At 33.7% G+C, this 25132-nt stretch overlaps 2 protein-coding genes and 1 long non-coding RNA gene across 5 annotated transcripts in view; 2 read left to right on the top strand and 1 right to left on the bottom strand.

Annotated features, from left to right (window-relative positions):
- The window catches only part of LOC128921816 (uncharacterized), a 170157-nt gene extending 167410 nt beyond the window's left edge, over positions 1 to 2747 (top strand). For both annotated transcript variants that reach the window (XR_008471126.1, XR_008471125.1), the window contains one exon: positions 2678 to 2747. This is a non-coding gene — a long non-coding RNA (uncharacterized LOC128921816). The remainder of the gene's footprint in view (positions 1 to 2677) is intronic.
- A 183-nt stretch (positions 2748 to 2930) lies between these two features.
- On the top strand, positions 2931 to 13680 carry LOC105220825 (trichohyalin). Of its 2 annotated transcripts, none has more exons than XM_054230256.1 (6): positions 2931 to 2985; positions 3062 to 3391; positions 3463 to 3574; positions 3740 to 3790; positions 7141 to 7317; positions 9100 to 13680. In XM_054230256.1, exons 1-6 carry the CDS (start codon positions 2955 to 2957, stop codon positions 10583 to 10585), a joined length of 2187 nt encoding a protein of 728 aa, XP_054086231.1. In that variant the 5' UTR covers positions 2931 to 2954; the 3' UTR covers positions 10586 to 13680. The 2 variants fall into 2 exon arrangements, with proteins under 2 accessions (XP_054086231.1, XP_054086230.1); XM_054230255.1 differs by having other exon boundaries at positions 3734 to 3790.
- LOC105220824 (HIV Tat-specific factor 1 homolog) overlaps positions 7385 to 25132 on the bottom strand; it is a 31154-nt gene continuing 13406 nt past the window's right edge. Inside the window, exons 3-8 of the mRNA XM_011197345.3 lie at positions 16394 to 17506; positions 16121 to 16323; positions 8811 to 8977; positions 8546 to 8732; positions 7780 to 7916; positions 7385 to 7716 (exon numbers count right to left, since the gene is read on the bottom strand). Coding sequence (XP_011195647.2) covers positions 7509 to 7716; positions 7780 to 7916; positions 8546 to 8732; positions 8811 to 8977; positions 16121 to 16323; positions 16394 to 17486 — 1995 coding nt within the window. The 5' untranslated portion in view covers positions 17487 to 17506 and the 3' untranslated portion in view covers positions 7385 to 7508. The remainder of the gene's footprint in view (positions 7717 to 7779; positions 7917 to 8545; positions 8733 to 8810; positions 8978 to 16120; positions 16324 to 16393; positions 17507 to 25132) is intronic.

Raw genomic sequence — 25132 nt, 5'->3', positions numbered from 1 at the left:
TTTTTTTTACAAAAATATTGAAAAATATGAAGTTATGTGCTGTCTTGGAAGGTGCCAAAAAAAAGTTCCATAACTGCTGACATGTTTCCAGCCGAATGAGTAGCTGAGGCAAAAAAAATCAAAAAGGTTATTAAAGTTGAAGGTATTTCGTACACAATGACCTACGATTTTTGAAAAATATCAAAAATTAACAAAAGGCGTTTTTTAGGTTAAAAAAATGGTCGTTTATTTATGCCAAATTGATAATTTTCAACCAATCAAAAAGGTCGTAGGTCATTGTATTGTAAATATATTAAAGAATACTCAGTTTCAATGTGAAGTCAATTGGTCAATTTTCGATTTCTCGTTAAGTTATGATGTCAAGAATTTTGAGAAATTCCCATTTCAGAAAAACGTTTAAAGCGTTTAAAGTTTTGACTTTAGCGGCTTATATGTACCTGCGAGCGGAACGCTGCCATTCAAAAACTGTTCAGGGTACGACCCTACCACTTTCAAATGATATTTTTAAAATCATAAATCGATTTTTTGAAACTTTCGCACTGGTATAGCCCCTTAACATTCCAATACTAATTATCCCTTACTGTTTCCATATTATTATGATCTCCAGATATTTTGTGTTCTCAATAATATTTTTGCTTAAAAATTCAATATATTAAGGAAATAATTTTAATAATCCTACATAAACATAAACAATATCATAACCTATGAAATTATTTATGTGAAGTAACCTTGCAAAAATTTCCTACAAGCAACATAATTTTGCGCACATTTATTTGTTCGTATACCTTCATAAGCGCGCTCTTTATGTCTGATAAATGAATGCCAGTAAATCTCAAATATTTTTCGGATCGTTAATTTTTTATAATGAATCCAATTATCCAAATTGCAAACATTCGTGCACACATAGACAATTTTTAAACGGTAGATGCTAGGCGAGCTAATTCGCTTGCAACAAGCTGTCATAAATCTTTTGTTTTTTTTTTTGTTACATATAAACAATACCGAAAACCGCAAATCAATTGAACCTATTACTTTTTGAAAATTACTTTTACGAGTAATAATTTTTGTTAGAGAGATTGCGAATGTAGAGTGGAATAGAAAAATTAATTAAATTATTAATATTTTGGCTTCATTAGTTAAAAAAATATATGTAACTTAGTTAGGTTAGGTTAGGTTCTATGACTGCTCTCCACCGGAGGAAACACATATATTATACGGCATTGCTTTGTGATGTCAAAAATTACCCGTTTAATTAGATTTAAGTATCGACAAAGTGCCTAGAACCTATCACAAAACTGCAGAGGTTTCTTACTTATAATGCGTCCGCTAAGATGTACAAAAATGGTAGATCCAAAATAATTTTTGTATATATCTCGCAAAGGTGGGGCATTCCAGAAGAACATGTTAGGAAACTTAAGGGATTAGGGGTAGTCAGAGACACAAAAGAATTCGAATTTTCAATATTTTTTATGCTATTAGATTATGTTATTTCACAAAAGCAATAATTAGGCATTAGAAAACAATGGTTTGACTTGAAGTCACGGAAATTTGAAAAAATTTCCAAAGTTATAGCTGTTTGTGATGACCCAGTTCCAAAAAAAGGTCCTTGCGGAGGCAATGATAAGTGCTTGGAGATTCTTCTAAAATCAATCGGATAAGAAAAATTAGTTTTATAAATAGATAATCCTGGGTCTGGTCGAAGCTTTTTTATTTTATTTTTTTCAAAAATGGCGGCTAAAGGAATTTTTTATTCTAAATTTTCGGGAAAAAATCAATCAATGGTCTTAAAGGATCGATATTTGAAAAAAAAAGAATCCTTCGATCAGGCCCAGGATTATTATGTATTCTAAAAGCTGTATAAATTTCGTTAAAATCTACTGAGCGGTTTTCGAGTTACAGTTATCACCAGTTCAAAAAACATGGTTTTGAGAAAAAAACATTTAAAATTTCACACCAGCGTATTGGATTGCCCGAGCGTTCTTTGTTATTTGGCGAATAACTCGAAAAGTAATTATCGGATTAACTTCAAATTTTCACAGAATATTTGTAAGATATTACACTTAACGAAACTGCAAAAACGAAAAAATAATTTTTTGAAAATCTTGATTACCTCTAACCTCTTAATGTTTGAACAGAATTTCGTTTCAACTACCTAGCCAACTATAGATTGTTACTCTATGTCCACACTGGTTAATGACTTTTTCGGGATCCCGAGCAGTCTAGAGTTCCTACCGGACTGCGTGCACTCCAAATGCAATAATTTGACTTGTTTTTGTACGCGATAAGATATTAACGAACTCATCAATGATATGTACAAAATCTTCAATATTTTTTGACTATTTTCTGATATAATTTTCTCTCTCTAGAAAAATCTATAACTCTAATAAAACCTCGCCTATAAGTATGTATGTAGGTACTGTTAGCAATAAATGTGGCATACTTTTCGGAGCAAAGCGTATCCAATTTTTTTTTACAAAAGCAATCATTTTTATCTTTTCAACTTCAGCTCTCCGCTGAGTCTGAGTTTATTGACCAGCTAACATCAACGCTTCCTTCAACAGACTTGTCTTCATGAATGTTAATATTATTATTTTTTACACTTTTAATATTTAAATTATATAATATTACTATAATTACCACATACTAATTATGTATTTAATGCCTTCTCTCTTTACAGTTATTAATTATTGAGTCGTAAACGTAGACAAACCTTCCTCTACCAACACATACACTTATACATATGCAGATGCAACAACATATCTCCAATGCAGTTGAGACGTAATTTTCAAACATATCTTGAATTGAAAAAACATATATAAACGTACAGTTATAAGCGCAACTGTGGAATACTCACAAAAAAAGTAGCAGTTTAAGTGTTAAGAGAAACCATTTACCACAATATAAAATATATTAAATATTTATTTATCAAAATAAAGCCACACAACAACAACAAAATGCGGCTGTTAATATTCATTTTGGCCTGTTGTAAGTATTGAACACTGATTATATATAAATTAAAAAAAAAATTTTATTAATTTAACATTTTCCAAATCACCCACAGTGGCACCCCACATTAACGCATATCATATGTCAGCCGCCTCCGCGGGTGTCTCCTTCATGAATGAAAACTATCTGGACCAACAGACGTCACAAGCGTTGAACATACAGAATCCCGCAGCGAAGTCAATGCGCAGTCGCCGCATGTACGGCATGTGTCCGCCACACTTCCAACGTGTCGGCTCTGAGTGTTACTCGTTGCTGCCGCAGGCCAGCAGCTGGCTGGAGGCGCATTTCTTCTGCAAAGACAAGAATGCGAAATTGGCGGAACCACAGAATAGAGCCGATCGGAAATTGCGCCTTTTCCTCAAGAGCTACGACGCACAGCGTGGCTGTAAGTGGCATTGCAGCGAAGTGGAAGAAAATTATTTAAATGATTGCTTTCTTTTTGGTTTTTTTTTGCAGCAACTGATCCCATTTGGATTGGCGCCACCTATGATTGGCAGAGTAATGTGTGGCAGTGGAGCATTAGTGGCAAGAATTTAACCTATGACTCCTTCAGTCGCATGGAACCTGAGTAATAAAATTTGCTAATTATATTTATTTTTTCTAATTTCGACAAATCTTTCTTTTCTGTTCGAAAAAAAAAACTCGAAAAACCTTTCTTTTTTATTCGAAATTTATTTAATTTTTTGCCAAACATTCGAGATTTTATTAATGAGCGCATTTTTTGCAGGATCAGACAGAACTTGGAAAATCATTGTGCTGTGTATGACCCAAGACTAGATTATAGGTGAGTTTTAACATTTTTTTTTCAAAAATTATAACCTATAAATTATGGTTGCCATATGCATTATACATTTATTCATCTTTGATAATGCTTTTAAAAACTTTAAGCTCCAATTTTAATATAGCCGGATGAGTGGGAAGAAATTAAACTAATACGATTTTTGGGGACCAGTAATAAAAAGCGGACTAGTATAGCTTACGAACGGTGCATATTTACACATGATCTATACATCCTAGAAGTATTTCCTGGTATTAATAACACAATATGGCAAAATCGACTTTTTTCTGGGTATTGGACCAAACTAATTTTTCCGGGAGATTGAGTCAAAAGTGCAAAACCTTTATTTCTAATTTTCATATTTAAACAGTACTTAGGGAAATTTTTAAATTTGAATTTTTGACATAATTTTAACCAAAAACCTCACTTTTCTGGTAAAATTTTCGCATATATTGGCTCGAAAAAAAATTTATAATAGAAATATAAAATAAATCATTCGTTCATTAACTAGATAATGTTATTCCAAAGACTTATGCAAAATCTGAATAAAATAATTTCATAAGTTTTAGAGATATCGTGTCCACCGACTTGAAAAATTGAGTTTTGAGATAAACGCGTTTAAAGTTTTACATTCCTACGGACGTGGCCTGATGAGCGGAACTTACAAAGTGTATATCTCTTAGAATATTACTCGGATTGATTTGATATTTTTTGATAATATTTTTAAAATATTGCACTATTTAATGAGACAAAAAAAATTGTTTTCAAATTGGTAAACCTAACCCCTTAATTTAATGATGTATAAAACGTTTCGGTCAAGCTTTGAATCCAAATATTTCGAATAATTTTTTTTTTTTTTTAATTAGAACTAAATTTCCTGGAAAAAATTAATTTGGTCCAATACCCAGCCTAGTGTTGTACAGTGTAGTCAATACAATTGCAATGAGAACAATATTTACATCTTCTCAATTTTAATTTAAAATTTAATCCGAACTATGTTCAATTAAATGAAATAGTTATAAGAGTGTTTCAAGAAGACTTAGATTCAGTAGTTTTTTGAAGATCATATTTAGAATCAGGCAAAAAATTAAACTAAAAGCATACTTGTAGCTCATAGCTATCTGCTACTATCGAGGAAGGTACAATGATTATTGTATTTTTATTGTAATTCTCAAAAATCGTTCCTTAAGGCAGTAGTCTGCTTTAGAAGCCGAAAAAAAGCGTTTTTTAGTAATTTTTTTGAAATGGAAGGAAATGATTGCGGTAAACGGAATTTTAAGACGATAGTGTACTATATTTAAGTCTTAAAAAACAATATTTATTATTAAAAAATATTGAAATTTTTTCAAAGTTGTAAGTATTTTTCTGGAGCGCCTGGAGTCTTGCACTTGTAAATCGGTGCCGTTGATAGAGGTCGTGCGATGCATCTGAAACAGTCGAACCATTTTTTTTTTTAATTTTTATAACTTTCTTTTCTTTATGAACTAAACAAATACCGAAGAAGTTATAAAATTCCAGATTTTTTCGAAGTTTGAAAAAAAATTCACTTTAAAACAAAAAAAAAAAACAATTGACTTTAAGTTGCAAAACAAGTAGTTTAAATAATACTTTTGTCCAACTTTTTTAGTTCAAATAGAAGATAATTTAATACTGAAGCTAGATCACTTTGTTTCGTTCGGACATATATTCTTTTTGCCGGCACCGTTTTCTAACACTTGTGAAAATGAAAACTCGAGGAAACGCGCTACTGCGCTTTAAAGGTCTGCCTGAGCATTCGCACCTGCTCGACGCTCGGCCACTAAAACTGCTCTAGCTTCGAAAATATGTCGAATTGGCCTCGGGAATTTCAAAGACATATTATTGGATAGTTTCGGAAGGGATTTAAAACAAAACAAAAAAATCGATATTTTGAAGCAGACTACTGCCTTAAAGCAACTGTCATACAAACATGATCGACACCATTGAAGAAAAAGGAAAATTTAGTTTTTTCCATATTTATTAGTACCTATGTATATTCTGCAAATAATAATATTTTTAATAAACCTTTTTTCGAACATCGAAGGCAAATATTTCGATTTTTAAGGCTAATTCCGAAAATTGGAGAATACACGTTTTTTACTTATAACTCAAACTCCCAAAAAAAAATTCGGTTCAATACGCAGAAAAAACTCGAATTTGCCGTATACTGTTCATAAAATTTTTCCTTGATATTCAAAAATTTGTGATACGGTGAATAGTTTGGATCTTGAGCTCGCTTGCCACCCAATTTAAATAAATTCAAAATAAATTTAAACAAATGTTTCCAAATGTTTTTCAATAATTTTTTTTTTTTTTTGGAACGATATGCGCAACATTTTTTTTTTATATCTTTCGTCCCTCAACTATATCGATCAATTTCATTTTACGATGATTAAAATAATTTCCGGATTTTTTTTTTTAACTTAGCAAAGCTCTTCGCCATTAACTTACATATTGTCAGTAACCAGACTTTTTACAAGAACTTGCGTGTATGAACCTCAAATTTTCCGAGTTGCTTTCATTAAATTTTTCGGATATTCTTTTACAGCACACTCACTCTTTCGCATATTTCCAAACAGCTTATAACACTATCTCGTTGGACCCGATCATAATCGTTTTGGAAGGTTTTTTACTTGTCTGAAAAAAATTCGAGCCCGCTTAAGTATAACCGCCTGACTTGGGGGTGATAGTCTTCTTTAAATAACTGATTTTCTGTCAAATCTCAGTTTTGCTTATCAATTTTCAATATTGAACTTCCATTCTCTTGCCTTAAATAATATTATCAATTACTCATTCGTATGAGCATCCAGTTTGTTTAATTTAACTTATAAACAATAATTAAATGATCATGAAAGGCATTTAGAAATATGTCAAAGTCTAAACACACTCCCATAATTAATGCTAGAATTTAATGAAATGCGCGCCAATAACGTGTGAAGTAGCTAATCAAGTTGTCTGTTGACTGCTCATCAGCACAAAACGGAACGCGGTCAATTGACGTGTTAATGACATGTAGCGCCAGACAAGAATGTAAACAAACGTTATTAAACACAGATACACGCCTTAACACACTAACACATACATACATACACACATACACTCGAAACATATTGGTGAAATGAAATAGAAATCACACACAAGACACACAGCCAACTTGCAACGTGAAAGGCATACGAAATTTGGCAGCGATTTGCAAATTGCATGCATGCTATACATTGCATACACACACCTGCATACACACATACAGACGCTGCTAATTAGCTGGTTGTATTTTTGTATTTTGTATTTGTAATATTAAAAAAATAAATAAATTTTATTATTTTGCCTTCAATAAACAGATGGTCTGCACGCCCATGCCCGGATCGTTTCCGTTTCATTTGTCAACATAAAATGCCAAAGGTCAGCGAGAAGAATCGTGGCAAGGTCTATACACGTTGGAATTCCACCTATCCGAATCAATATGCGAACGAAGTCATATTGCATGTGGTGGATCAGCCAGGCAAAAATGGACGCAGGTGAGTTTGTAACTTCTTTAAATATATCATCTTACTTTCTTACAAAAAAAAAACAACAACAACATCATTTACAGCGTTAAATACACAGTTGTTTTATTTCAAATACTGCAAAGCCAAAAATTTGAAATTTTAACAGTTGCAATTGCCCACACTTTTAAGCACTTGTCTTGATGCCTGCAATATTAGACATCTTAACACACTTTTGGTGTGTCTGTAGCGCTACTTTCCAACTCCTGCTTCTCCTCTTCCTCCACTGCAATCGCAGGCGCTGCATCAGCCACTGTTGTTGCCTCAGTGAGTGACTTGTGCAGCGCGTCCTTTTCTTCGTTTTCCTCACGCGTTAGATACTGATCCCAATGGCTTAGCCGTTTCTGCACCTCCGCCTCGGTTTCAACGATTCTGTTGGTGCAGAAAAATAAGTTGAAAATCTCAAGTAAATGCTTATAGCTGGTAAAAACTTGCTTGTATTTGGTTTTGCCATCCCAATGCTCCGCGCTCAGCTTACGCTGTCCAAAGAAACGTCCGTGCATCATTTGTATTACCACATCAGCTTCTTCCGGGTCGGCCATATTCACTTGTGCAACGCCTTCAGGGTGACGCTGTAGTTAGAAAAATTAAGAAAAGCATTTTAATATTGACAGCAAGTGTTTTCTTAAACCGTTCTCCGGTCTCAAAACGGTTAGAACTGTTGACAAATACTTGAAAAATCATTGTGAATTAGTTTTGCTTTTAATTTCAAAAATATATTTTATAGATTTTTCAACACTTTTTTAATTATTATTTTTCGAAATTCGAAATTAATTTCGAAATTAGCAAATATTTTCGAAATTCGAAAATAATTTTGAAAGTTGTCATACAGTGTCTATTGGCACTTTTTCGGATTTTTACATTATTTTTGGAATTTCGAAAATAATTTCGAAAATCGCAAATTTTTTCGAAATTTTCCATAAATTTCACTTTGACACTTTTTTGCATTTTTATATTATTTTTCGATTATCGATTTGGAAAATTATCAACTGAAATGTCTCTTTACTGAAAATTTCGAAAATAATTTGGAAAATTGTAATTTTTTTACTAAAATGTTTTTATACTAAAATTTTCGAATTTCGAAAAATAATAAAATAAAATTGCGATCAAAAATTGAGATGTTAAAAAATGCACGTATTTCGAAAATATTCCGAAAAAGTAAACACTCGAAAAATACAAAATTAAAAGCGTGCATACTCACATCATAAATGACCACTTTGCGTACTGTGCCGCATTTGCTGCATTCCTCACGCAACTCATTCTGATAGTCCAATATTAGTTGCACCTCCTTTTCGAAAATAACTGGATCGAAAAGATTCTTGATGATGACTACCTTTTCATTTTTCGAGCGCTCACCACGCATTTTTTCCGGACGCCAATCGAAAAGTCTAAAGAAAAGAAGACATAACTATTAAGTTTTCTGAGACTTGCAAAGCATCCAAGCTGTTGACCCCCAGTGCACTTACTTCTCTTTCATTTTCTGCAATTTCTCCTTGTCCTTCTTTTTGCGTTTCGGTTTCAATGCGGGATTATATTCGCCACGCATCTGAAATTTGGCACGTTGCACGCGTATTTTCTGGCCACGCAGATTGTACTCATCCAAAATATTCAGCGCCAAACCCACAGACTCCACCTGCAAACATATAAAACATAAACATATTAGTTATAAAGAATAATGAATAAGAAACTTAAGTTTAAGCTTAGAAGGTAGAAGCAGTGACTCATATCCCCCACATTTTCTACTTTCATATCCAGTGTCATCGTAAAGGCAGAGGGCAGTAACGAGCAGATCGAAGTACCTAAGCAACGTGGCAAACCCGGACGCAAACGTGGTGATCGCACAGGACGTCGTCGAAACCAACCGACCACAATCCATCCGAACGATATCGATGCACAAGCTACTTCGAATACGCCAACAACATTGGCGCATTACAACGAAATACCGGTGCCGGCCACAGCTACGCCCAGACCAGCCAATAAGGCGAGAAACAGTCAAAAGCAAATGCCGCATGATCGTGTCGTATGGCGACAACGGCAGAAGGAGAAGCGTCGTCTGCAGCGCAAGCAGCAGCGAGCACAGCAAATGCAACTCGAGAAGGAGCGCAAATTGAACGAACAAAAAATGCGTATACTGGCAAATCAGGAGCGTGAACGACAACGCCACCACCAGGAACAGGCACAACAAGACCAACAACAGAAATCACACGAACAAACCGAACAGCCGCGTCGCGAAATGGATGAACTGCGTCAGCGTGAAGCCAACGAACAGGAGCGACGTCACCAGCAGCAATTGGCCGAAGCGGAGGCTAAACGACGCGAATATGAACGAGGACAACGTGAATTGGAAGCATTGCGACAGCAACATGCCGAGGAGCAGCGACGCGACGACGAATATAGCAGCGCGGAGCGTATACGACAAGAACGTATAGATCGGCAGAGAGAACGTGAAGAGAAGGAGCGCAAGGAACGTGAAGAGCAAATGAAGAAGCAGCAGGAAGAGCTCGCCAAGGAGGAGGCGAAACGTGAAAAAGAACGATTGGAGGAGGAGAAGCGCCAGCTGGAAGAATACGAAGAACGTTTGAAGCAAGCGCGTAGCGAACGTGAACGGGAACTGCACGAAACGCAGGAACGTAAGCGGCAAGAGGACGAAGCAAACCGACGACGCTTGGAAGAAGAGAATAGGCGACAACAAGAGGAGATTAAACAACAATTGGAAGAAGAAGAAAGACGGCTGAAGTTGGCCGAACTGGAAGAGGCACGCAAGCTGGAGCAAAAGGAACTCGAACGTCTGGCGGAAGAAAATCGACGACGCGAGGAAAAGCTACGCTTGCGACAGGAGGAGATCGCCAAACGTGAGCAGGAACAACGGCAGATCGAAGAAGAAGAGGAGCGCATAAAGAAGGAACTCGAAGAGGCGGAACAACGACGCAAAGCGGAACACGAAGCGCAAATCAAGCAGGAGGAAGATGCGCTCAAGGCGCGCGCCGAGGCAGAACAACGCGCTGCAGAGGAAGAGAAACGTAGACGGCAAGAACGCTTCGAAGCTTTGCAGAAGCAAGATGAGGAACGTCTACGCATAGAGAAGGAGGAGAAGAAGCGCAAATATGCCGAGCGTTTGTCACGACTCTCACCGGAAGATCAACGTAAATTCTTCGAAATGCGCAAACGGCGAAAGGCCAAGAAGACACAGGAGCTGTTGCAACAAAAACAAGCCGGCAACGAGGCATATGAGGAGGAATAGAGTGAAGGCGAAGGATATCAAAATTGATATTAGAATGTAACGGTTAACGATTGAGTTGTAAATTGAATGGCTTCTTTTAATTTTTATTATTTTTTTATTTTTTGAAGCTTCACCTCCTTAGTCGACTGTATTTATATCGGTTTTGCTTGACTCTCCGCAACCGCATGCAAAAAAATATTAAATTAAAATTAGTCTTAAGCTATATTATTACATTTTTTTTCTAATTTAAGTCGTTGCTGCCATTTTATTTCACTTGAATAGTTATACTTGTAAACGCTCAATGTTGCTTTAGCTCCCTGTTCGCGCTCTCCATTTTATAATTTCATATAGTACATAGCTAACAAAAGCAAAAAACAAAAACAAATAAAATTGGCTTAAAAGAAAAACGTATTTAACTCGTAAGTAAAATTACCGCTAAGGCACTACACATAGTATTAGCTTTAGTAGCACACGAGCGGCGCTCCAGTGACTTCGTCTACTGCTTTGGCAGCAGTTCTCTCGCTACACTCGATTGTAAATTTACGAAAACAAATGAATATTATTAATTTATAAGTGAACAGAAATGCAGTCGAAAAGGATTGAAAAATATGAAAATGAAAATTATAAAGTTTTGAAATTTCAAAAATTTTGAAAATTTAAAAATTTTGAAAATTAAAAAATTTAAAAATTTTAAATTTTTAAAAATAATAAAAATTTTGAAAATTTTTTAAATTATAAAAATTAAAAATTTAAAAAACTATAAAAATTTGAAAATAATAAAAATCTACAAAATAATTAAAATAAAAAACTGTGTTGTTTGTATATACAAAAAATAACGTTTGAACACAATGTAACTGTAATTTATAAACATTTATGATTATATGGTAGCAATAGTCTTAAGGGGTTAGGTGGGTTACAAAATTTCAAATTTGAAAAAAAAAATTGTTTCTTATTAAAAAATTATCAAAAAATTTAAATAAAAAAAATTGTTAAAATATTATCCAAAAATATCAAATCAATCCGAGTAATATTCTAAGAAATATACACTTTGGAAGTTCCGCCAAACAGGTCACGTCAGTACGAATGTAAAATTTTAAATGGATTTATTTCAAAACTCAATTTTACAAGTCGTTGAACACGGTAACTCAAAAAGTTATGAAGCAATTTCGTTCAAATTTTGCACACATCTTTGGAATAGCATTAGCTAATTAATGAATGAAGGATTTTTGGTTATTTTTAATGTAAATATTTTTTGAAGCCAATTTATGCCAAAAATTTCAGTAAAACAGTGAGATTTTTGGTTAAAATTCTGTCAAAAATTCAAATTTCCAAATTTTCCTTTTCATTCTACTTTACTCATTCTTCATTAACTAGATTTATCCATGTATTATCGAAATACATATTTTTGGATTAATGATTTTAGATGAACCAATCAGGATATGATGTCCATCGCAAGACCTTTTTTTGGAAACTTCATGGGAAATGAGTTGCCAACGGCTGAGTTATCGGAATTTTTAAATAATAATTTCTCAAAATACTGTTTAAACATGTATCTTTGATACGCTGAATTGTTTATATGAAATATATGATTGTATATATTGAAAAAAAAAAAATTGTAAAAATACCCTTGTTTTTAGCCACTGAAACCCATCTAACCTCACTTTATTGTTAAAGCTATGTAAAAGCACGCTTAAACTATTTTAATTAATTATATTTGATTTTTTTTCAATTAATTTCATTAAATCTTTCTTTAATTAAATTTATAAATAATTGTTTTAAAAAATTTCAACTTGAAAACTATACATAAAACACGCAAAATTTTAATTTGAAAAAAATATAATTTAAATAAAACTCATAAATATATGCAAATAATTTCAGCGAAATTTACACAAATGCAAAACATTTTAAATTAAAAATTTTTCAAATTTCAAAATGTTTTTTTTCCAAAATTTAATATGCTCTCCACACTTTTATTTAAAACTTAAGTGCTTTTACACGTTTTTTTTTTCATAAAAAAATTCACAAAAATGTCAAACACAATAATTGAGTCTAAGCAAACACTTAGTAATAAGACACTTTTTCCGCACAAAAACAATAAAATATATTATCAATATAAGCAAAAATAATATGTTAACTAATTTAAAGCACATTTAGCGCCAAAAAATTAAAAAAAAAAGAATTTGAAGCTATATCAGCACAAAATATCTATAATAAACAAACTACTAATATAAGCCTTTTGTATTTTTAATTTTAAAACAAAGTAATAAAAGAATAAAATTATAAAAAAGCTACTGAAATAAGTTGAAACACATATCAAATTGCTTTTAACAAATATTAAAATTTAATTTTAATCTACACTGTTAATACAAAAAGCAACACTTGAACGATATTATTAACAAATAACAATTAATTACACATTTTTTGTAAAACTATTTTTTTTTTGTAATATTTTTAACAACTTAACTTTCTAAGCAATTGTCTTTTACAATACAAATATTTGTATATAAACGCATATAGTAATACACAAATACATACTCGTATGTACATATGTATGTACTTGAAACGAAGTAAACCGATTCGAAATGCAATTTTCATCTAATTATTACCTCACAGTATGTTTTGTCATCTTGTTAATAGTAGTATAAACGAGTACATACTCTTATATGATAAATAAATGGAAAGCGAGCACGTTATGCAAACATATTGAATTCTACTTAGATGCTTACATACACACACATACATACATACATATATGCGCATACAAAGAATTAAAAAAAAATCAAACATTTGTATGCAAAATGTTTAAATATAAAATTATATAATTCAAGGCAAATAGAAATATGCGAATCGAGCACCGTAAATTATGTAACTAACCTTAGATTTAACAGTAAAATGAAACGAACGAAAATGTAAGTAAAACAAGAAAAAACCGAAAACTTTGTTGTAAATGTTATAAGAAAATGTAGGTATGAATGTAACGGTAAAAAGGGAAACACTTTTTTGAAAATCATTAAATATCCCGCAGCTGCATACATACTTACACTGACAATGTGGAAAATAAAAATAAAATTAAAGCAACAATAAAGTTTTGAAAACTATATAAAAACACCAATAAATTCATGTTTTATTTATTGAAAAAAGTCAGCGTATGAATTTTTATATCAATTTTCGAAAAAAAAAAAATCGAACACGAAACCAAATGAAAACCGAAAAAAAAGAAAGAAGAAAAAAAGAAGCAATACCGGAGGAGTCTTCCAACCCGTAACGAATCCGCACTTCTATTGTCAACTCGTCAGCATACCTTCGAATTATTTGGGGAAGGTTTTCTGTTGCTACAATAACAACAATAGTACATGTTTACCAGTATTTTGTGAAATTATCCAAATTTTGTATACATACTATCGGTAATATATTCCAGTATCGTCTAAAGCTTGTTTCTATAATAGTACTTTTCTACATTATCAGAGAATAATGATATCTACAATATTTACCAAAATTACCAGTATTAGTTATTTTTAGAAAATTTCAGTGATCCAGAACTGTGAGAGTAATAGTCAATACTTAAAATAATTTCCATATTAATAGTATCAACAACATCTAGCATTGATTTCGCAAGGGTTATAATCACAGAAAATTTAAAGGAAAACTAAATAACTGTATAAGGAAATTTCCCAATATTTCTCGAACAGTATGAAAAACTTAGTATTTTCAATATTCAATAATAAATTTCAATTCAAGAGTTTTTACCTCTATTATATTTTACAAAATATACATGTATTGTTATAACTTATTTTCTCCGTATTATTCAATAATGAAATCCTTGCGAAGAAGGGTCCACAGTCTACATAACTGAAAAAAATGTTTCGCATTTACACATACATATCTGCGAATACTATCCGTCCAACATATTGAAGGGTTTCCGAAAGGAAAATATAACAAGAAAAATTGGGTTCGAACCAATTTTGATAAAGAATTTTAGAAATTTCTGATCTTCAGATATCTTCCTGAAAGCAAAGTCGACTTTCTAGGTTGTTAAACCCTTAAATTTTATATTATGACCGTGAGGGGATCTTTTTATTTAGCTGATCTTCTGAGTCTTCAAATGAATACATACTAACAAAGCTGAGCTTAATAAGAAATGAATTCTAAATCAGTATAATATCACCAAGAACAAGTTGCATTTGGTTTGTTGTGGAATCTGATAGTTGTCGGAATCAGAATTCAAACCGACAAAAAATTCTGGTTGATGTCATGAATTCTGATATTATTGGTTTGATGTTCGAAACAGGAATTTTATTGGTTTGCGGTGCCATGGAAAACAATTTTATCGTTTTTGCTGGCAGAAACAAACCAAGAGTCTCAAGGCTGACAGATTTGAAGTAGTTGAACTAAGTATATGACATTTCATTTTTTTATCCGAATTTGACATGTTTTTTGCCATTGATTTAACCCTTACATTTATTCAAAAATTTAAATTTTGAAATTCAAAAGTAAACAAATTTCAAACCAAAAAAATATTTTTTAAATGAATAAAAGAAAATGCCGAATACTTTCTGCTTATGCAAAACAACTCATGGAAGCAATTTACTAATGTTTTGTGCTCCAACTGACAAATTTCAAACACTTTTAACAATATATATTATATTGTTCAAGATAAAAAAGACGGGTTAATGTAAACAAATACATGAATTGTTTACTATTTTATTGTCAAAAACAAGTATGTCAAATACTTAGTTCACTTTGTTGAATACACTTTGGTTTGTTCAAATTTATATTTATTTGCCGTTAAAACGCTTTGGAAAAATATATTTATTATTAAAGAAGAGGAAACGAACGCTAAATGACGCAATTATTGAATTTAACGAAAAAAAACAAAATATCCTAAGAAATTCACAAAATAGAAAATTCAGAATAGATCGTGGAAATATCGAACTTTTTACATAAAAGTTAAACGATATATGTACTAATTTTGACTTCCCATAAGCATAAAGCGAATTATTGTGATTCCCTAAAATTTTCCTTTTCTCATTTGCGCTACCTTCATTGTTCAATTAAATAAACGCTGGAATAACTTCTAATTTTAATTCTATTTTTTGGGTTTAATGGATATTTTTAAGTGATTATGTGATTGAAATTCCAAAAAAAAGTGTCTTGTTTATTTTGACCCATGAATAGTGGCACAGCTGATTCGAAAATTGGTTTTGCTTATATTCGAAAATATGAGAATCCTATCAGATATTGTGACACCATTGAAAATCAGAATTGGTTTGCCATTTTGACATTCAGCAAATCTGTCTTGGATTTCACAACACCCCCGTTTAATTCAAACCCCAATGAATAATTCCAAACCATTCGTTGGATATATAATGAAAATATAATCAAGGATAAGAAAAATGATGAATGAACCGGTGTGCAAAAGGAAAATAATGGGAATTTTTAACTTTCGAGTAAAACCTCAACAAACATACAAAAAATAAAGTCAGGGACTCTCTTTGAGCTAGCACAACGTAAAATATATAGAGTATATTTACAACAAAAAATATTCGTGGTACTCACCTTAATATAATCACACAAGCCATCGCCCTTCAGTTGACCATCAGCCTCCGCATATAATTTCAATTTATACTTTTGCGTTTGTGGATCGCGCATGATCATGCCGCATTTGCCCATCAACTCGGCGAATTCATCCATGGTAATGTCTAAGGGTAAATTGGAAACGTAAACTTTCGTGTTCTGCTCGGGATCCAAATCAAACCATTCTAAAAAAAAAATAAATAAATAATTAGTTAACAAATCAAATTTATTTGAAACAATTCAAATGTGACTCACTTGGCGGCTCCTGCGCCTTACGCTTAATAGCTGGTGCACCATCGCCATTTGCATTCGCCGTCGCAGCTGCGGCAGCCTTTGCCTCCTCGGTCATGCGTTGCAATTCCAATTCTTTCTGTTTTTTCTCTTCCTCCGCTTTAAGTCTGGCCTCCTCCTCCGAGGCACTAGTATTATCTATGAAACCGTAATTCATCTGATAGTGCGCCATAAAGTCATCATCGATCTTCGGAAACCACGCGTTTTTGCTCTCGTCCCAAAAAAACACCGTACCATCTTTATCGGTGTAAATGCGTTGGCCCTCCGCGTCAATGTCATAGGTCACATTCACTGGATCACTGCTGCTAGCACTCACTTTTGGTATCCATTCCTTTTTCACCGCATCCCATTTGTAATGCTCAGTTTCAGTGGTTTGTTGCTGCACTTTCGGTATCCACTTTTGGCTTTGACTGCACCATTTGTAGTGCTCATTCTCATAGGGGTTTTCAGTGCTCGTCGTTGTGGTTGCACTGTCAGTATGCTCAGCGTCACAAGGCAACCAATTATTTTCCGTTGTACACCATTTGTAGCGAGAATTCGTATTGGGATCTGTGTAGATGGCGCTGCCATCGGCTTCATACGTCACATGTTGCGCGTAATTATCGTCCAACTGCGCTTCTGTCGACGGTGTTGCAGTTGATGATTGGGCCTTTGTAGCTGCTTCTGTTGATTTTGGACTTGCGTGGGTGTTATTGGATTCTTTTTCATCTTTATCAGCCCCTGTTTCTTCTTCGCTCTTTTCACTGCTAACTTTTGCACTCTCAACTGCGCTCTCCTTTAGTTGGATTTCATCAACTTCTGAAGGACCTGTGGGATCGACTACATTTTCGCTCTCGGATTTCTCTAGATTTATAATCTCGGAAGTGTTTGGTTCTTGCTCTGCCGTTGTGGAAGATTCTTCATTTTGTTCGCTTGAGGTAGTTGAAACTGCTTTTTCATGTGGTAAAGTTGACGTTGGTGTCGCAGCTGTTGTGGAGGTACTATTTTCTGCTGCTTCGATCAATTCGGCATTCTCACTGGATGTTTTTTCAGGTATTCCTTCTGTACTCTCACTCATTTTGCATTATTATCATTTGACTAAGAATAGAGAAATAAGAAAAAACATACTTTTTTATATTTATAATTCAAATGCAATCTTTATGAAAAGCATAACTATATTATTTGAGAAAAAAGAGAGTATAAAGTCATACGATTCCTTTTCGTTAAAGCGGTTTTGTATGGGCTGTTTATTCGTTATGACTCTTCGAATCTCTCGGATAGAACCATTTATCAACGCAAAGTTCTATATTCGCCTTTAGATCTTCCGACTAATAAGATCATCAAACCTCATTAAAATTTTTAAAGGATGAGTGAGTTATGCCACTTTCTGAGAACGAATACACCAATTAGTTAATTATTTAATGAGTTTCTTCGAACAATCCATGAAATTGTATATTTCTAACTTTTCCTCCTGGACAACCTCATATATATGACAAGTCAACTTAAGTAACTTACTCAAAATTAAATGTTTTTCCTCATAAATGCATTTTCTTCCACATAAATTAAAAGGTCTCTACTATTTTCATTTCTTGAAACGCTTACTTCCTCAATACTGAAGCCTATTTCCGGTTACACGTTGCCAAGAGGCATCAAAAAGTCATTCGTGTGTTTAAACACACATTCCACGAAGTGCAAATGGTTATTTATTTACTTGCAACTCTGCATATTTCCACGCATGCCTTAGATGCTGTTTTTGCAGTTGACGAAAATCGCGATAGAAAATACAACTTCCGCTTGCGAAAGCGTAGCAAACATAGACATATACATTACGCTTAAGGTCAAAGGGCAAACGAAAGAGAAACCGTATGCCACAATATTTATTTTTCCCTGCTAATCATCATTACATTTGCCACCACCGAACAACACACTCCACGAATCCTTTTAAAAATACCCATTATGTTGGCGGGAAAGCGCCGCACATTCCACGTTTGGAAGAGCTGAAGGTCAAACCGAATGCTTTTGCACTTCACGACTTCCTGTCTTAGCCGTTTGCATTTATTTTTAAACGTGCGGCAATGCGTGCCGAAGGAGGTGTTTGCGTGCCTGGTTTCTTCCGAACAGTAAAAAAAAAAAACAAAAAGCAACAGAGAACTTAGGTTTGGTTTCTTTATACAATAAAAGCTTTAGGAAGTACGAGTCGAGTGTATCGCACAGTGGCAAACAAATGAATTTTAGCTTTCAATTTAAATAATTCAACGATGTCAATGACCAATTCCTTAGTAGATATGTAGAAATGTATGTTTAAGGAATTTTTTTGCTGTTAGTATACAATAATCAATGTTATTTTAAGCCAAGAAATATCGATCGATAGCCTTAGATCAACATATCAACAAAACGCGCCGGACTTCTTACCTTAATAAGGTGAAATGTAATGTATATTAAGCTTTTATTTAGGTTGGCTCATTGTTTACTTCGTACATAAATATTTAAGCAGCGAAAATTAGGCAGCAAAACTACTATAAGCTAAGATAGTGATTGTTAAGACAGCAACGGTTCAATAAACATGTCAGAAGAACTATGGGAAACACAAATATATGAGGGTGGTTTGATATGTATCGAGCCTATTCTACAGTTTTAGAGAGAAATTTACACAATATTAGATGAAAGATCATTTCGTAATCTACATAAAATTCATATAATTATGCTCTTCTGAAATTATGAGAGTTTCCTCAGATATCTTTTTTGAGACATTCTCCGAAAACAATTGTTAGAGATCCCTTATATTGCTATTCTAAGAATATCTATTAGGTCTACAACTTTGCTTCTGCCGTTTTTTTTTTTTTGTAAATTAAAGTTTTTTTGTATAAAAACGATTACAAATGTCGCTGTTACAAATGTCTATGAGCCTCAGCCGCACTTTTCTTGGAATTAAAAAAGAAAAGCAAAATTTCCCGCAAATGTCGAGGATTCGGCTCAAAAAGTGACATTTTCAGTTGAGAATAAGTTTGGGATGCAAACAGATCTCTACAAATATTTTGTTGGGTTAATGTTGACACAAATGTCCCAGATCGATATAAAACGACTTAATCGATTTAATCGACCAGTGCTTGACCCTAGAGACATCTATCGGAAAACGGAGGAAGCAAAGTTGTAGACCTAATATTTAGAAAAATTCAACTCTTTTTTCTCAACTTTCAGCTAAAATTGTGAGAAATCTTCGGGTTTCAGAAAGATGTTGTTGTGGGGTGTCCAAAAAATGTTGTTGTATTTTTACTCAAAATTTTTATGAAAGTTTATAAAGAGGAATATATTCCAGTTTTGCAGACCCAAAGGTTTAGGAGCAGATTCCTGGACCCTGCAGAAAAGACGTCGTATAGTGGCATAAAAAAGTCTCATAAGTTTTGAAAAATTTTGCCGAGTTGACAATCCTTGGCCAGTTATAAATCCAGGTCCCTCTCTACGTAGACTCGACTGTCGTATACTAGTAACACCTAGAACACAACACTCCACTTGTAGTCTATTGTAGCTATTTGTTGTATCTGGTAACTGAAGCTCATTCATCCTTACACTTATGGTCTTGCAGTCATGGTCTTACAGTTAACCGACACTTTCTGGCCTGGTGAAATTTTTAGGTGAACTTTATGTCGATATCTCTAGACAGAAACTTGGTAAAAAGTTGAAAGCGCGCTGGAAGATTCTACCGGTATGCAAAACCGCAAAAGTTATGTGTAATACGGTAGATAAGAAGTACACGAGATTTCTACTGACGCTCAATAGAAGCAAATGTAGGAATATGGTCGGCTTACTCACTGGTCACTGTCTTGTGGCGGCGCACGCCTAAAAGATGGGGCTGATAGATCGCGAAGATTGCAGGAAATGTCAAGAGCAAGGCACCAGAGAAACAATTGAGCACCTTTTCTGTGAGTGTCCTGCATTATCAAGACAACGGCTTCGGAAGAAATTTCATTACTGAAGCCACAAGGCCTTTTGAAATTCGCAACAAGCGCAGGCATCCTAAAGGATGATAACCCTCCTCTTTAACTACGTGACGGCACTCCATCTGGTATCGCAAAGGACTAAAATTGGTCTATGTGTGGCTTTACAGCCTACCAGAGTAATCTAAGCTATGTCGATATCATCTCCATTACTACTGTTAATCATTTCAAATCCAACGATCTTCTAAGACTGACTTCACCATCGACAAATCGAAAAACACTCCGACCTATCAAACCAACCTAGTAATAATAAATTCAGAGCTATCTGCATACATGTCTTCATGGGTCTACATTGTGCTCACAAGTAGTAAATGAGGTCTACAAAAATCAATCAACACATGGCAAAGTTCAATGCACCCAACACAATCATTTATCCTACACCAATAAAAATTCACACATACCAAAATTGACCAACGATGAAAATTTCAGCGTCTACCACCTATTGCACTTTTTGACCCAACCAAATACCAACAATAACACTCAACTTTAAAACGAAATTGAAACTTCCCAAACAAAAAGTGATAGCAAATGAAGTTTTATTTCATTTTCCGCACATAAATATGCAGTTCAAGAGGTCAACGTCACGTGAGTCCACAAAAACGTAGCATATATTCTGGCAGAGCTTAAATAACGAGCTTGTAATGTGGACAGACTGCACACAGACTATGCCGCTTCATATGTAATATAAATATGTATATAGTAAGAAATATTGCGACCTACTAACTTGGCAAAAAGTCCAAGCTTCCGCATGAAAAAGCCTCCCTGAAAATTTATTCGTTTTCTGTGCATTCCGAATACCAACATAGCCGAAAGGTAGACTAAAATTGATACTTTCCATGCTTCGTTTTAGTTGCCTGACATACTTATATATAAATGGCAGGTTGGTGTCTAAATTTCAATTTCAATAAGACCGATGTTTTGCGTCGATATGTGTCAATGGATGACATATGACTCCCACAATTATCTACGGACTTCACGACAACTACGGACATCGACAACCAAATGGACTCTGCATGCGATAAACTGAATCCAAAGCGTAGAAAGATGCACTAGTCAGCCGTTAAACTCATTTATAGTTTAAGAAGTATATGGAATATTACATGGAATCGCATGAATTGGGATTGAAATTACTTCTGCATCCATCTTATTATTCGGATCTGATCTCTTTCAACTCTATCGATAAAAGGTGAACAGGTAAAAGCGACAAGGCGACCGTTTTAGAAAATTATTTGCTTTTATTTTGCTCTCAATGGTCGGTAGAGAGATCCATCACAGGTCTCGCGTCATCAGAATCAAGTTCAAGTTCAAGTAAATAATTTAAAAATTCCAAATATCTTCTTCGTGAACTTCGCTATAAATCAAACATTGTAATAGTAGATAAAACCGTAATAACTACTAATCTTTGTAAGCCATTTTAAAGTCTACCATCAAAGGGTTATAAACATAACGCACCAACTATATGTGCGTTTTGCGTGAGCCATTATTTCAATAATAACCGAGAAAAGTCGTAACTCTTCCTGAACTATGTGTATAGCGTCTATAATGGCAGCCTAAGAATGGTGATTGATTCTAATTGACCGCATTGGCACTTGCACTTGGTAGTGTAGCAATGAGAAATGCGGTTTTCTTGTTGCAAATAAATTATACAAAAGTCTGAGATGAGTGCCACATTTCCATTTCAAATGGTTCACATGCAAAGGCATATTTCAATACTTGCTTGGATATGTACTGTGTTGACCATAATAATAGGGACATACGATAACTTTTAATATCACAAACCAAATATGAATCGTTCTATAAAGGACTAAAGTTGTTGTAGGTCAGTTTCTGAGCCGTTAAAGGATCGATCAAGGTAATTTCCAAGGACCATTTTGCTGACGGGTTTCTACAACTTACTGGAGAAAGCTCTTGAGCGGATAAAACTCGGGACCCCGGGTACGACACCGTCGAAACTCTACACTTACAATTCCCCTTAAAAAAGGGTTTAGACAACTATTACAACAACAATATCAACATATAGTACGAATCGTCACTACTCTCTTACTGTAGCATAGATTTATCAATGCGATATCTTATAGTTTCCGCTTGGATGAGAAAAGATAAGAAAACTATTGAGTTCGATAATGTTCTAGCAGTGTTAGGATAGAATATAGTCTTTAGTTATACAAAAATAACAATCTAAAGAAATATATAGATCTAAAGACCAGATCTTTGAGGCATGGATCAAATGAACCTGAGTGGACTGCAAAGTTTTCTAAATATATTAGAAGTTTAACACTTAAAATATAAGAAAAATTATCTAATTTTTGCAACGTGTACCTATTTCCATGCACAGCACTATATCGGATCAAATCAAAAGGCATTTAAAGTCATTTCAATTTTCTTATTGCTTAATTTGTTGCGTTTTCACTTTTATTATAGGCCGAGTGCCAATTCCTCAGTCACTTGAAATGTTTATTGATTTTTTTTTCACAGCAATTGAAGAGACTTTGGACACTCTACTCCCTTACGAACGTACTACAACGAAGTTTAAGGCATTTAAGAAATGCAAAATGCAATACTTTGCAGTATTTCTCGATTGGTGACGATTAGAGAAGATTAAAAACTATTAGTTCTAAATAAATTCAAGACAATGTAACTGGACTGGCCAATGGATATGACTTCAGAAACCGTACAAACAATCTCCTGTATAAAAAATCTGAGAAAATGTAGTGTCATATATCATCATCAATCTTTCTCTAATGGTGATTCGAAGATTTCTGGAACATTATTCTCCTCACCTTTTCAAAATTTGTTGATTTTTGAAGTTTAATATTGAAGGCATATCGTCAGCAATTCTCCTAGAAAGCTTTATAAGTCAGAAATACACTGAATTGTATTTGACTTCCTCAGCTCGAGTTAATTCCGCCGATATAGTCACTAGTAATGCCACCCTATATACAAATACCTATGTATAACCGTAGAGCTACTGAAATGATGTAAGATCGTAATTTTAGACAACATTGTATCCCATTCACTAACAAATATTTAATTTCACTAAGAAACACCCTCTGTAGACCCCAAGTGCTAGAGGTAGTGATTTCGCCGAGCATTGGTAACTATTTCAAGAGAACAACACTGGGGTATGTGGCTACAAAATTGCTTGACTTCAAGGTCATATGCGTATTTAAAAGGAATAGTAAATGGGCTCTTCGTAATCACATTAATATGCGTAATTAACGCACAGTCGTCGCGGATGTGGTTGGATAAAAGTCGCTATAAAATCGGACTTAACGATTGTAAAGCAAATGCAAATAGCAGAATTACACGTAAGAACAAGAAAACATTTCAAGTGTAAAACCACCCACGCATAATTAACACAGAAAATTTATGCAGACGAAAAAAATGGGGAAATATAATTTCACTCAGATGCATTAGGGTGGTACATAAAATTTTCAAAAAGTAAAAAATAAATTTTGTTCCAAACAATTTTTTTATTGAATTAGATGAAGTAAAATATCAAGTAAGACAATTCTATCGAGAAGAATTCTTTTTTTGTATGAGAAGGAATGTTTTTTATACATTCATTACGTCTGCGGTTAGGCAGAACGATGTGTCTATATGATGATTCATTAGAAGTAATGTAAGTAACCTAACCTCAAAATGTGTAGAGAGTTAAAGTTGCCTTTATAAGCGATAAAACCAAACTGCCATAAGGGTCGGAGTATACTCTATAGTGCTCGGAATTAAATCGATATTTTTCATTGAAGAATATTTATTATAACAGCGATTCTAGTTTTTAAAACTATTTTTCGGACCCTCGAATTTTTAGTCCAAAAATTAAATCCAGGTTAGACATTAGGTCAAACAACCGGAACATACTGAAGATCTACGGATGTCATTTAGTGAACTATGTAGAATAATCTAAACTCTCACTTACACATCTTTTGAAACTCTTCTGATTCTAAGGCAAAAGGACTCAGGCTCTTATTAAGAATAATTCAATATATATTTTTTGGAACCATAAAATTATATTCTCAAGCAATTATGAACCATCTTTATGGTTGACTATATATAGGCGTAGAATTGGCAAGGAATTTGTGATTATGCAAATTCTTTGAGCTGGAGCATACCAAAACGACTATATATGTATGTATTTAAATATATATTAATTTATAGTGTGTAACACTCACGAGTGCGCGTCAAAACAAAATTTAGTCCGAATTTGGCAAAATTAATGAAATTTATTAGCGTAATTCAAGGGTAATACGAACACATTTACATTTTCTTGATTACCGACCGCAGCCAGAACGAATTTAAATTAACTACAAAGGGTAGAGGGATGATGACAACGACAGGCCCTATATATAGATACAAACATATGTATGATTGTACTTATATATTTACCTACAATTGAGTACAAACTAATCAATCATTAGTCATAAACACTCTATCATATTGGGCTTAACCAATGATGTTTGTGGTGTAAATTGTGACGAAAGAGGAAATGTTCTAATCGATAATTTGTAAAGTAAAATACGGGAAGTAGTTTCGAAAGTGCTAATAATGAATTTTAGAATAAGTACGAGGATTGGAAAGAACCATAGTGATGTATAATATTGTTTACTTTCAAAAATTCTATTCTTCAAACAACAACAAAAATACGAATATTTGATGATTAGAAATGATAATCTCGTTGACAATTAACTGGCACTTTTCCTTCCACCGGGTAACTTAGATAACCATTACA

Source organism: Zeugodacus cucurbitae, chromosome 4 (assembly GCF_028554725.1).
Source record: "Zeugodacus cucurbitae isolate PBARC_wt_2022May chromosome 4, idZeuCucr1.2, whole genome shotgun sequence".
In the NCBI taxonomy this organism is placed as follows: Eukaryota; Metazoa; Arthropoda; class Insecta; order Diptera; family Tephritidae; genus Zeugodacus; species Zeugodacus cucurbitae.
This window is presented reverse-complemented; position numbering and strand designations above follow the sequence as displayed.